This window comes from Monodon monoceros, unplaced genomic scaffold (genome assembly GCF_005190385.1).
Source record: "Monodon monoceros isolate NGI ecotype Baffin Bay Population unplaced genomic scaffold, NGI_Narwhal_1 Super_Scaffold_3, whole genome shotgun sequence".
Taxonomy (NCBI): domain Eukaryota; kingdom Metazoa; phylum Chordata; class Mammalia; order Artiodactyla; family Monodontidae; genus Monodon; species Monodon monoceros.
The window spans coordinates 37,979,738-37,993,746 of NW_021703780.1; the positions used below are offsets into that span (position 1 = coordinate 37,979,738).

The 14,009-nt window shown below is 45.4% G+C and overlaps 1 protein-coding gene across 1 annotated transcript in view; it reads right to left on the reverse strand.

Moving 5' to 3' along the window:
• Positions 1-14,009, reverse strand: part of PNPLA1 (patatin like phospholipase domain containing 1) — a 42,669-nt gene that overhangs the window by 17,126 nt on the left and 11,534 nt on the right. Inside the window, exon 2 of the mRNA XM_029244393.1 lies at positions 783-1,015. Within this exon, the coding sequence (XP_029100226.1) occupies positions 783-1,015 (233 nt within the window). The remainder of the gene's footprint in view (positions 1-782; positions 1,016-14,009) is intronic.

Genomic DNA, 14,009 nt, shown 5'->3' on the forward strand with positions numbered 1-14,009 from the left:
TCCCTGCCCATTCATCCCCAACCCCCAGGGTCAAGGCCATGCCAGTGTGGGGATGTGAGGATGGGTGGCGAGGGTCTTGTATTCAGAGGAGGGGAGGGGATTGGAAATATGGGTGGAGGGTCATGCAGCTCACCTCTTGCCCTGAAAGAAAATTGGACATAACCACAGCACTCTCCAGCAATAATAAGTCATAACTAAAATGTATATTAGTGAGCTTAGAACAATGCACTGTCAGAATCCCCTTTCCTAAGTGTTAACCCATTTAGTGATAACACAGTCCTTTTTATCAAGGACCAGTGGAAGAGAGGGGGCGGAGGGAAGCTGTTCCCACAAACTGGGAGTAATTTAGTGGGGAAACACTGAAGTCCAGGCCCTAGAGGAGCCATGGGACCTCTGTTGGTAATACAAACGGGCCTCTGAGAAGCTGCAGGATTAGAGCAGAGGGCAAGACAGAGGCAAAAGGAGGCAGACTCTGAGTGCTGAAATGTAGGATGGTGAGCATGTCTGATTAGTTTTTGGCTTCTCTGTGTCCATCTTGTCTAACAGCGTGCCTGACACAGAGGGATAGATGCCAGGAGGGTGAAGGGAGGGAAAAACTAGGGGGGCAGAAAGCAGAAGGAAGGAAGTGAGGCAGACAAGTGGACCATCCCAGGGGCCCGTCAAGAGAAGCGGGGCCAGCCTCTCCTTTCCTGTCCCAACTCCCTGGGCTCTGCCCCCACTCCCTGGCCCCGCCCTATCCCTAGCCCCGCCCCCACCCTTATTCCCAGGTCCCGCCCCCTTGCCTCGATGAGCTCTTCTTTGGATGTATATTCTGAAACCACAACACTCTTTCCATCCGTGAACCGGGTGAGGCTCACGTGGAGCTTCCCCGTGGCGACCCTGTAGGAGTCCTCAGGCAGGACCCGGTACAGAAACTGCCTCATCGTCTGCACCATCTTACAGGACGGGGACAAGGGTCCCAGGAAGGATTTCTTCACCTCGGCCACGCCCACACTGAGGACTCGGAGGTACTCATCTGTGGAGGAAGCAGAGAGGAGTGGGAGCTTAGCGGCCCCCGCGGCAAAAAGAGGTCAAGGGCGATTTCGCCATCTCATCCTGCATCCAACAAATGGGGAAAAACCTATAATTCTGACGCAGGGAAGGTCTCAGGCATCAACCTGTCATTCTGCACACAAGGAAAGCAAGGCACGGAGGAATGAAGTCACTGGCTCCAGAGAGTCCACAGCTAGTCAGGCGTCCTGACTCCTTCCTATTGAGGGCAGAGGACCACTTTTCTACCCCAGATAGCTTTCCCTATCACCATGCCTGAAGTCCACCACCAGACTGCATTCTTTCGAGTCTTAGAGGCTTTTGGCCCCATATGAGATTCCCATTAAATACGGCTGAAAGCCTTCACCAAGTGACACCCTGGGATGCTTGCTTAGTGCTGGCAAAGTCTGTGGGGCTGCTGACCTTGAGGCAGGGGAATTACAGGGAGGGGTGAACCTGGTCTTGAAGCCATTGCATCATCTTCCTTTTATGGCCCCTGGTACAGGCCTGAGAGGGAGAAGGTCCTAAATTACAGACCCAAGGCTGTGCTGCAGGGGTTCCCAGGAGGGCGAGATGAACCTTCTGTCTCCTTCTGAGAGGAGCACAGCCTGGGCACATGAGGGCCTACATGTGCCAGATGGGGCTTGGAGGGCAGATGCGTTGTCCAGGGGCTGGCAGAGGAAGGTGTAACCCAACTGCCCCCCACATTCCCCAGAATTCTACCAGGGAAGTTAGAGTTGTAAGCTTAATAAGAAGTGCTATCACAGCAATACTGTGAGGTAGGTATTTCTATCCTCATCTTACTGATCAGGAAACTAAGGTTCTGAGAGCTAATATAAGTTGCCCAAGGTCAACCATCTAGTAAGTGTACAAAGTGGGATTTTAACCTAGAGTGTGTGACCCCGGAACCCATACTCCTTCTGTTACAGTAAGCTAAAAGCTTTCAGAGCTGGGACTGTACCTGCCTCTGGCCAATTGCTGCTAATTTCTACCTTGTGCAAACCCACTGGGAAAATCAGGAGCAAAAATAGCTCTGAAAAGAACTGCTAATTTTTTAAACAAATATTTAATTGTAAAACATCATATACAGAAGAACTTTCTTACAATTAGTGTCATGCAGTGAGAGCTACCTGGGAAGTTGTGCAGTCATGAACTCTTTGCCACTGGAGGTAACCAAGCAGAGGTAGGACAAGTACCTCGGTCAGAGAACTTATCAAAGGGATTCCTGCATGGGTGGTAAGGGCTAAGATTCCTTCCAACCCTGAGATTCTGGGATTCTCATGGGCACCTGACAATAAATCTGAGAAGCCATCACAGTGCACGTTACTTTCCTGTTTACAAATAGAGCATCTGAAGCACAGAACTGTTTAAGTGATTTGCCCAAGGTCACACACAGCAATCTGGGGACAAACCAAAGCTAGGGAGGCTCTACTCCTCTTGCATTTTACCATTTACAGATTATTCCTCATTAATCCGGGGAGCGGGTAGGATAAGGAACTTTAGTATCATTTTATAGATGTAGAAGCTGAGGCAGAGAAAAGCTAAGTGTCCTACCCGAGGTCAGACAGCCAGGCAGTATTTGTTCTGACTCCAGACTCCACCTTCTTTCCCTGAGGGTTGGACTGATCCCAGAGGCTGAGCAGCCTGGGTTGCCATGGTGACGGCTTTTTCTCTCCAACATTCAGAATCACAACTGCCTCTGTGTAGTAGAGGCAGTAGACCTGATCAACACAGCATCTTAGCCATCACTCCCCTACAGGGGAGGGTGCTCCTGGCTAGCGGGGAAGGCCCTACAGTTTTAGCAAGGCTAGCTTTACCAAGTACCAACTTGTACAAACTGTTTTGCCTCAAGGGAGGGCGGCAGCCAACCCCCCAGTAGGTTATGAAGCAACTGAGCATTTTGATACCAAGGTGTTGGGTCATTGAGTTCTTGCCCGCAAGACCAGTCAGGATGGGGAGTGGAAACAGGGTGGGGACTCGCTGTTTTGGAAATTCTTAATGAGCAGCTTGAAGTGGCCTCACAAGGGTTGGTGGCCTTTCCCACAATGCCTCAGAGCCAGGAGCACCTGATTCAGCTTGCCCATACACTCCTGGACTCCCAGCAGGAGGAGCTTGCGGGGACCACTGGAAGGAAATTTGTTCTCATTGCACAAGAAATACATGTTCATTGTGGGAAAAAAAATTTTTTTTAATGCAGATAAGCTAAAAGAAAAAAATTTTAATGTCTTAGAATCCCTCCACCTAGAGATTAACATTTGGTATATGTCTTCCTAGATTATATATTTTATATTTATTCTTACTTATAAGAATACTTATATGGAGTCATACTGTATACACTATTTTGTAACTTGCTTTTTACACCTAATAAATCATGTCTTTCCACATCAATAAGTAACCATTTATAACCCAATTTACGGGCAGTATGGACAGCTATTGTAAGGTTATACCATTATTTATTGAGCAGGTCCCCAACAGGGTTGCCTATTTAGTTTCCTTGCTTTTCTAAACAACGCTGCAATGAATAGTCTCTTGCTAAATTCTTTGCCTGTGTCCTTAATTACTTTCTGTAGGATAAATTCCTGGAGGTGGGAATGTTAGGTCAAAGGCATGCATATTTAGTCTTATAAAACTTACTTAAATCATTGCTTTTGTATATTATCCACTTACAGTCAACTCTCAGCTATATAGGGATGGTAGCGGGTGACAGGGACAAAGCAGTGGCCAAGATAACACAGACATCTCCTATATACTTACATCTGAAAAATGGTGCTATCTGGAAATTAGCAAGGTAGACAGGGAGGAAGGGGGTGGGAGATTGCCTGATTTCTCCCACTCAGGTGCCCAGTTTAGTATTCTTCCCTGCTGCTCACTGGGGCTGTGTACCAAAGGATGCCTTTACCTCTGTCTCTCCTTGCTTCTCCTCAGGTGTCTCTCTGTGCATCTCTGTCTTCAGAGTCTCTATCTCTTTCTCTCTCTCTCTCTCTCTCTTCCCTTCTCTCTCTGTCTCTTTCTCAGAGAAAAACAACTAACCTTCTGGTTAAACAAGTCTCTGTTGATAGAAAGTCAGGTGTTAAGCATAGCAATTGCTGGGGGTCTACCAGGAGGGATAAATTTAGCTTCTTTCTTTATGCAACTCTGTTCTTTCCAGCACCTTCTCCCGTTTAAAGGCCTCCTTCCAAGCTGCAGGCTGCTGGGCTCTGAGACACAGTGTCCCACAGTGGCCAGAGCAAGTTGGGATTTAAAAGCAGCACTGTGGGAACTCAAGGCGGGCTGCTCCCACCCCCAGCCCACACTTACCACATCCACTTCTGCTCCCTCCCACCTCCTTTCACACCTTTCTATTATCTAATTGCGGGTCTGCCTCCCAAAACCAGGAGATTCTCTGAGGGCAGGTGTTTGTGGTCCTCCTCTCTCCATGGCCTATCACTGCACTTTGCCCATGGAAGACCCTTCAGAAACTTTGCTCTAAGCTGGGAACTCCTCAAGGGGAGGGATGGGCCCCATTCACTTACACCCACTAAGCCTCCCACAACACTTGGTGGGTGCTTGGTGTTTGTTCAGTATGTGAACAAAGGAAAATACAAACCCAATAAAGCAAGCGATGGAGATGCTTACAGGGAAGAGTTACTTGACTTAATTATCCAATAAAAACTTGAAGACAAGATCATCACAGATAGATGGATAGATAACAGAGTTAACTATATTGATAAATGCGTGCCAAGAACTTCAGCAGGAAATTAAATAAGATCCTGGGACCGGGAGGTTTTGAAGGGCATGTGGAAGCCACTCCAGTGTCAGCCACTCAGAGACTCTTTTCTGTGACCAGACCCATTTCTTGGAAAAAGCTCAGGCTTTGGAGCCAGGGAGATTTGGTTCAAATCCCAGCTTTGCCACATACTATCTGGGTCACCACTGGCAAGTCAAATAACTTCTTCCAGCCTCAATTTTGCCACCTATAAAATGGGAAAAATAATAATACTTACCTTACTGGGTTGTTATGAGGAAGATAGTTTTTTAAGAGCCAGCGCATAGTAAGTGCTCAATACTGGTTATGCCAGTAATTCTCCATGTGACCATGGACAGGGTTTCTTGATGTTTCTGGCTTTCAGCTTTCTCATTTGAACAGGGGACAATGATCTCCGCCCCATATCTTTATCAAGGTGCACTCAGGGCTTCCCTGGTGGTGCAGTGGTTGAGAATCTGCCTGCCAATGCAGGGGACATGGGTTCGAGCCCTGGTCCCGGAAGATCCCACACGCCGCAGAGTAAATAAGCCCGTGTGCCACAACTACTGAGCCTGCGCTCTAGAGCCCGTGAGCCACAACTACTGAGCCCATGTGCCACAACTACTGAAGCCCGCGCACCTAGAGCCTGTGCTCCGCAACAAGAGAAGCCACCGCAATGAGAAGCCTGAGCACCGCAACGAAGAGAAGCCCCCACTCACTGCAACTAGAGAGAAGACCATGCACAGCAGCGAAGACCCAACGCAGCCAAAAATAAAAATAAATAAATTTATTTTTTTAAAAAAAAGGTGCACTCAGGCTCACTTGTGGGTTCAAGAGAACAAAGTAAAAGCACTGTGGAGATGAGAGGATGTACCCCGGTTTTAGGGAGTGGTAAGGGTATGGGTGAGGGGTAACGTCGTTTAGGCATGGTTGGCAGCAGCACTCCTTACCCTGTCAACTTGGGGGACCCTACAGATTTAGTAGGGGAAAAGGGGGGCTTAGTAAAATCATTGACGAGGAAGGAAAGAAATAGATATGTGTTTATCTCACTTATATGCTTAAGTGCGTAATGTTTTCCCCTTCATGAGGGCAAGGATGGTCTGCATCTCATCCATCCCTTTGTCCCTAGCACTTGATATAGTGCATGGAACATGGCAGGCACTTAATAAACATAGATGCATGCATGAATAATGAATAAATGAATGAAACCAGAAATCAAGGGAGGACAGTGCAGCCCAGAGAGAGAAGAAGCTATTCAAGGTGACCCAGAGTGTAAAAACAGGGCTTCTCTTTCCCTCCCTCACGTAGCCTCTTGCTAAGTGTTAAATCCTAGAAAGATGGGCACTTGGCAGCTGACAATTTAAACTGCTGGGGATCTCGTTCACAGGGTGCCCGAATTAAATTGGCTGTGCAGGATGAATCTGCAGTGGAGGATGGGACTAGAGGCCCCAGTCTGCCTCGGACTGGTAGCCTAGCAACAACTTCCAGTTCAGCCAATCACCGTGAGGCCCCTCTCACTGCGGCCCTGCTCCCCCACCTGCGGGAGCGGTGGGCACCGGGGAATCAGGGGGCTCGGCAGCCTCTGTGGAGGCGTTGGCGAGCAGAGTCGCGTTCCCAGGAAAGCCATGTAATTCTCCGAGTCCCTGTGAGGAGACCCTGGGAGTCAACTGCTTTTACCTGATCCCTACTTGTAGGCTGAATTATAGGCTGTATTTCCCTGTGGGTATATCTTGACTGCCCGACTCCACTATGATCATTATTATTAGTATTATCTTAACAACAGTCGTTTACCCAAGCAGGTTTTCACATTTGTAATCTCAGTTTATCCTCACAGAGACAGCGAGCCCCTGAGCGTGAGGGGGGTGGGGAAGTGATTTATTCACCATTTTATATCTAAATCCTACACTGAAAGGGCACTGATTAGAAAAAAAATTGGCTTGAAGCTGCAGTGTTACCACTGCACCACTGGAAGGTCCATAGAGACCCTCCGGGGCAGCGATTTTTCAGCCAAGGAGCCTCCGTTCAAAGAAAAGGAAATAAAAGGAATCCAAATCGGAAAAGAAGAAGTAAAGCTGTCACTGTTTGCAGATGACATGATACTATACATAGAGAATCCTAAAGATGCTACCAGAAAACTACTAGAGCTAATCAACGAATTTGGTAAAGTAGCAGGATACAAAATTGATGCACAGAAATCTCTGGCATTCCTATACACTAATGATGAAAAATCTGAAAGTGAAATCAAGAAAACACTCCCATTTACCATTGCAACAAAAAGAATAAAATATCTAGGAATAAACCTACCTAAGGAGACAAAAGACCTGTATGCAGAAAATTATAAGACACTGATGAAAGAAATTAAAGATGATACAAATAGATGGAGAGATATACCATGTTCTTGGATTGGAAGAATCAACATTGTGAAAATGACTCTACTACCCAAAGCAATCTACAGATTCAATGCAATCCCTATCAAACTACCACTGGCATTTTTCACAGAACTAGAACAAAAAATTTCACAATTTGTATGGAAACACCAAAGACCCCGAATAGCCAAAGCAATCTTGAGAACGAAAAACGGAGCTGGAGGAATCAAGCTCCCTGACTTCAGACTATACTACAAAGGTACAGTAATCAAGACAGTGTGGTACTGGCACAAAAACAGAAAGATAGATCAATGGAACAGGATAGAAAGCCCAGAGGTAAGCCCATGCACATATGGTCACCTTATCTTTGATAAAGGAGGCAGGAATGTACAGTGGAGAAAGGACAGCCTCTTCAATAAGTGGTGCTGGGAAAACTGGACAGGTACATGCAAAAGTATGAGATTAGATCACTCCCTAACACCATACACAAAAATAAGCTCAAAATGGATTAAAGACCTAAATGTAAGGCCAGACACTATCAAACTCTTAGAGGAAAACATAGGCAGAACACTCTATGACATAAATCACAGCAAGATCCTTTTTGACCCACCTCCTAGAGAAATGGAAATGAAAACAAAAATAAACAAATGGGACCTAATGAAACTTCAAAGCTTTGGCACAGCAAAGGAAACCATAAACAAGACCAAAAGACAACCCTCAGAATGGGAGAAAATATTTGCAAATGAAGCAACTGATAAAGGATTAATCTCCAAAATTTATAAGCAGTTCATGCAGCTCAATAACAAAAAAACGAACAACCCAATCCAAAAATGGGCAGAAGACCTAAATAGACATTTCTCCAAAGAAGATATACAGACTGCAAACAAACACATGAAAGAATGCTCAACATCATTAATCATTAGGGAAATGCAAATCAAAACTACAATGAGATATCATCTCACACCAGTCAGAATGGCCATCATCAAAAAATCTAGAAACAATAAATGCTGGAGAGGGTGTGGAGAAAAGGGAACACTCTTGCACTGTTGGTGGGAATGTGAATTGGTACAGCCATTATGGAGAACAGTATGGAGGTTCCTTAAAAAACTACAAATAGAACTACCATATGACCCAGCAATCCCACTACTGGGCATATACCCTGAGAAAACCATAATTCAAAAAGAGTCACGTACCAAAATATTCATTGCAGCTCTACTTACAATAGCCAGGAGATGGAAACAACCTAAGTGTCCATCATCGGATGAATGGATAAAGAAGATGTGGCATATATATACAATGGAATATTACTCAGCCATAAAAAGAAACGAAATTGAGCCATTTATAATGAGGTGGATGGACTTAGAATCTGTCATACAGAGTGAAGTAAGTCAGAAAGAAAGACAAATACCGTATGCTAACACATATGTATGGAATTTAAGGGAAAAAAATGTCATGAAGAACCTAGGCGTAAGACAGGAATAAAGACACAGACCTACTAGAGAATGGACTTGAGGATATGGAGAGGGGAAAGGGTAAGCTGTGACAAAGCGAGAGAGTGGCATGGACATATATACACTACCAACGTAAAATAGATAGCTAGTGGGAAGCAGCCACATAGCACAGGTGCTTTGTGACAGCCTGGAGGGGTGGGATAGGGAGGGTGGGAGGGAGGGAGACGCAAGAGGGAAGAGATATGGGAACATATGTATATATATAACTGATTCACTTTGTTATAAAGCAGAAACTAACACACCATTGTAAAGCAATTATGCTGCAATAAAGATGTTAAAAAAAAAAAAGAAATCTCAAGTGAAAACCTAATGTGTATTACAAAACAACTAAAAACAGGGCTGTTCTGGGTTGAAGGCAAGTGGGGTCTCAGGCCCAATCGCCCCAGCCAACCCTAGGAAAGTAGGCCCTGAAAGCGCAGCCCTGAAACTCCTAAGGATCTAGGAGCCTAGGTCAAAAATACTAAACCAGACTAATTCTCTCATTTTACAGGTAAGAAACCCAGCTCAGGATAAAGATTGAGCTCAATAAATATGGCTGAATGGGTGGCTGCCTAGCTGGCTAAATGGAGAAATGAATAAAGGCCGGATATACCCCAGGTCATGCTCTCTATGGTAGCAGAAACTGGAACTAGAATATATGACAAAACTCACATTTTCCTTCTCTGTTCTGAATGCATTATTGGCTTTAGCCAAAAGCAAAACAACTCTGACTTAGTAAGCACTTAAAAAACCAAAAAAAACCCCCCAATACTTCTTATGGATAATAACAATATTCCAGAGAAACCTTTTTCTAACCATAAGAGTTTACAAAAAAATTGGTGTAAAAAGTTCAAATCATCTTACATCAGGTTGCCATGGAAACAGCAGTTCCTGCCACTGGTTCCTCACCTGGATTCCTGTCAAGGTGCCCTCGGAGCTTTTTCTCAGGGCCTGGTGTCTCACTCAGCCCCCATGTGCCTCTGCCCCAGAATCTAGACACAATCTCCACAACTTTCCACTGAAGGATCTACTGATTACCTTGAGATGAAACAGGCAGAGAGAATGTATCTAGAAAGTTCTCTGGAACCTCACAAAGTTCTCAGGACCATTGCCCGTGCTCTTCTCTCTCTGTTTTCTTTGGTGGACCCAGAAGTCCATTCGGGATTCTGCTCCAAGGTATAAACCAATACTGCGCCCCTCCAGGCTGTAGCCTGTCCTACCCTACAGACTCTCCCTGAACTACTGAGGGGACACTGGGATAATGCAAATGTTGTGAACTAGTCACCCTACAGTCTTAGTGTATATGTGTGTGTGTGTTTGTGTGTATGTGGTCAGGGGACCTCCAGGTGAGCCTCTGCTATAAAGAGAAAAGACCATCTCAGAGCATCTCCTCATTTGAGATTTGCCCAAATTAATGCACCACTACAGAGGAATGCCCATGCCTCCCTCTTTCAGAACCACTGATAGTTGAAGCTCATTTCTGCTGACTGGCAGTATTCACTGCCCCAGCTGTCCAAGACTTCAGTTGGTGGGGTCTGTTACCTACCTACCTACCTACATAGACCTCCGCCTATGTTACATGAGTCTTGAAGTTCTCATGGAACCACAGGTTTTGGTCCCACCAGCTGTTTACTGCTCTTACTGGCTACCACTCTTTGGTACCTCCTTGGTGCCAGGTGCTGTGTCAGGTTCTGAGGCCTCATAGTTTCATGTAATCTTCATGACGCCCCTTTGAGGTGGGTACTGTGGCTATCTCCTCTTTACAGATGAGGAAACAGAAGCTCAGCCAGTAGCTTGGCTACGGTCACACACTGGAAAACAGCAGAGCTAGGCTTCCAACCCCTGAGGGCCCCAAAGCCAGTGTTCTTTCCACCACAGCTCACTGCCTCCACCAGGGACACGCCCTTCAACTCCAGAGCCTCCAGTTCCCACAGTGAGGTAGGGGGAGCAGGGTGGCTCTGCAAAGGCTCTTGGGATCTGCCTTTCCAGGATTTAGTTTAGGCATATCTCCTAAGGGCTCAGATGTCCCTGGGAGACAGGAAGACTCTCTTTAGAGCAACAGAATTCAAATCACATCTTCAAACATATGTTCCTCTGTCCGCACACCCAGAGACCCTTCCCAAGCCAGGCCAATCACTTCTCTCATCAGTAAACACAAAGCGCACAATCCTGCTTTTCTTCCTGCTACACAACTTCTATTTACTTATTTATTTTTTACTATCTATGCAGACTTCACCATAAAGCCCAGCTTAAGATCTGGGCTTTCTCCTTAAAGCCTTCCCTGATCACCCTTGCTGTTAGCTCTCTCTTTCCCCGTATCATCTGCACCATTTATCTCAGGCTGCCTTCAGTGGTTTGTCCTGTCTCTCTGGCTAGCGCATTCCTTGAGGACAGGACCTGTATCAAGAACACCCTTCTCCTGGGACTTTCCTGGCAGTCCGGTGGTTAAGACTCCGTGTTTCCACTGCAGGGGGAATGGGTTCGATCCCTGGTCGGGGAACTAAGATGCCTCGAGGGGTGGCCAAACCTAGCTCTGTGTTGAACACTTAGTAGGTATTCAAGAATAAATTAAAGAACTATTTAATGTTCCATATTTCTGTTTTGCTCCTGTTATATCCCCAGCACTTAATTCAGTACCTGGCACACTGTAGGGACTTAATAAATGTTTGCTGAATAAATTAATAATGAATGGTAAAGAATGAATGAACTGAAGGAGGATCAAAGAGTATCTTCTCTATTGGACTGCTGGGACTCTTCCCAGCTGGTGGTCAGGAAGGTGGAATTCTTCAGTGACTCAGCCGGACTTGGGGCTTGACCGAACAGTTTGCTCTGTCAAGCCTGGTCCTAACTCTTGCCCCCCATTAATGGACACGAGACCCTGAGCCGGGGCTGAAGAGGAGCTTTTTCTTTACGTGTTGATCTCAGGAGGACAGAGGTGAGTTACCCTCAGGATTGGTGAGTCAACTCCTAATTCAAATGAGAGTCAAACCAGCCTGGAGATTTGTTTATCATTTGTCTGCTTCTTTTCCCTGTAGAATTAGAAATGGAATTAGAATTTGATCCCAAAGAGAAGCAAAGAAAACATCGCTATTTTAATACTCTCTAAGTAAGCTGGACTAAAAATGGATCCACCAAATGTAGTGTGGGATGCTGGATTGGATCCTGGGACAGAAAAAGGACATCAGTAGAAAAATTGGTGAAACCTATAGTTAATACTAAGGTACCAATATTAATGTCTGAAGGTTGGCAAATGTACTGTGCTTATATACGATGGTAACATTAGGGGAAACTGGGTGAAGGATGTATGGAGCTATCTGTATTATCTCAGCAACTTTTCTGTAAATCTATCATTATTCCAGAATAACAAGTTAATTATTATTAAAGTAAGAAAAAAAGAAAGAAAGAAAGAAAAAACAGGGACTTCCCTGGCGGTCCAGTGGTTAGGACTCCGCGCTTCCACTGCATGGGGCACAGGTTTGATCCCTGGTCGGGGAACTAGGATCCCATATGCCATGTGGCCAAAAAAGAAAAGTGAAAAAAAACCATAGATCAACCAAGGCTGGTAGACACTCGGCAGGGGCTCAGTTAACACATGCTGCTTTAAGAGGAATGAATCAACATAGGTCACCTGCATGACTTGCTTTCCAAATAGTTAGATGTTTCTAATGTGTAACCAACACATTCAGAGTATCACCCGATTTTCCATTCAGTTGTCTTCTACTTGAGTCCAAAGAATCATTTGGGTAAAATAAATTTTTATCCATTTGGTTTGAGAGGTTAAACATGTAAAACACAAGTTACTTTCAGTGAACTGAAAGATACTGATTCCATCACAGTAGTAGGAGGTACAGCCACCACCACCCAGCAATGTCATTTCTGTACATTTTACGAAAAGTTTTTTTTTTTTGCATACATCATGTCATTTGATCTCACTTTCTTAACCAATGTGCAAATGATTGCTTGGCCCATGGAGTCTGGTAGGAAAGCTGGGGTGTTGCTTGCAAAGCAATTCTGAAATCATGATTAGAGAGGATATAGAAATGTAGAAATTAAGAAAGATTCCAGTCTTGGCTCATCATGTTAGCTAATCTCTCTGAACACCTGTTTTCACTTTGTAAAAGAGGTATAAATATAGTATCTAATTGATAGGATTGTGAGAAGATAAAAGTAAATGGTTTATGCAAAGCTTTGGGCATAGTACCTGGCACATTTCAAGTGCCTGATAAATAGCATTATTAGTGTGACACTAAGATGTGAATCAGAGCAGAGTTCATTCTACAGAAAACGCTGTCATCTCAGGCAGATAAAGAACTCCGGGAATGATTTTTGATGAAGACATTTTGATTCTGAAAGTGCACCTAGCAGCCTGCGCTGAACTTCAGGTTATGTCTGGGCAACACACACACACACGCACGCACGCACGCACGCACGCACACGCACGCGCACAACAGGAAAAACTGGTGGTTCTACTCATGTCTTAAAGAACTTTGGAGAGACTTCTAGCTCAGGTAATAGAGTGTTAAGCTAAAAAGGAACCTCTCCAGCTTTAGGAACAACATCATCATCATCACCAACAACAACACAACAACCAGAACAAAGAGCACGATATAAAATAAAATCATGAGACGTGGCTGACTGCACAGAAAGAAAGAGCAGAAATGAAGAAGGAACTGAAAGCCAGCGCCATGAGAGAGAAAGCTGATGCTGTGATGATTAGACCAGAAACTGGCAGCCACAGGGCCTGTCATTCTGGGCTGTGTGAGAGGCAGTTGAACTGAGATGCTGCTTAAAGCTGGGGCCCTCCAACAGCCGCTGGGCCAATGAAACGTGCCAATGGCTTGTCTCTGAGCAGGGCTCTGGGTGAAACAACACAAAGTCTCCCATAAAAATGCAAAGCCCCAAGCCTGTATCACCTGTGGTTTAGAGCTTGAACTGACACAACCTACAGGGTGATTACCACGAAAATTGGTCCTGAGTTGCTGATAACCCTGGGTGCCTGGCCAGGGCCAAAGCAAACCAGCTCAGATGGTCCTTCCACCGCCGAAGCCACACAGAATTCCCATAGAAAAACCAAGTCCTTGTGCAGATGAGCTCACAATTAAAGTATTAAAAAATATTAACCAGGGCTTCCCTGGTGGCGCAGTGGTTGAGAGTCCGCCTGCCGATACAGGGGACATGGGTTCGTGCCCCGGTCCGGGAAGATCCCACATGCCGTGGAGCGGCTGGGCCCGTGAGCCATGGCCGCTGAACCTGCACGTCTGGAGCCTGTGCTCCGCAACGGGAGAGGCCACAACAGTGAGAGGCCCGCGTACCACAAAAAAAAAAAAAAAAAAAAAAATTAACCAGACCAGGTTGGAGTCCAGTAATCTGTTTTAATAAGTTTAATGACTTCTCTAGGAT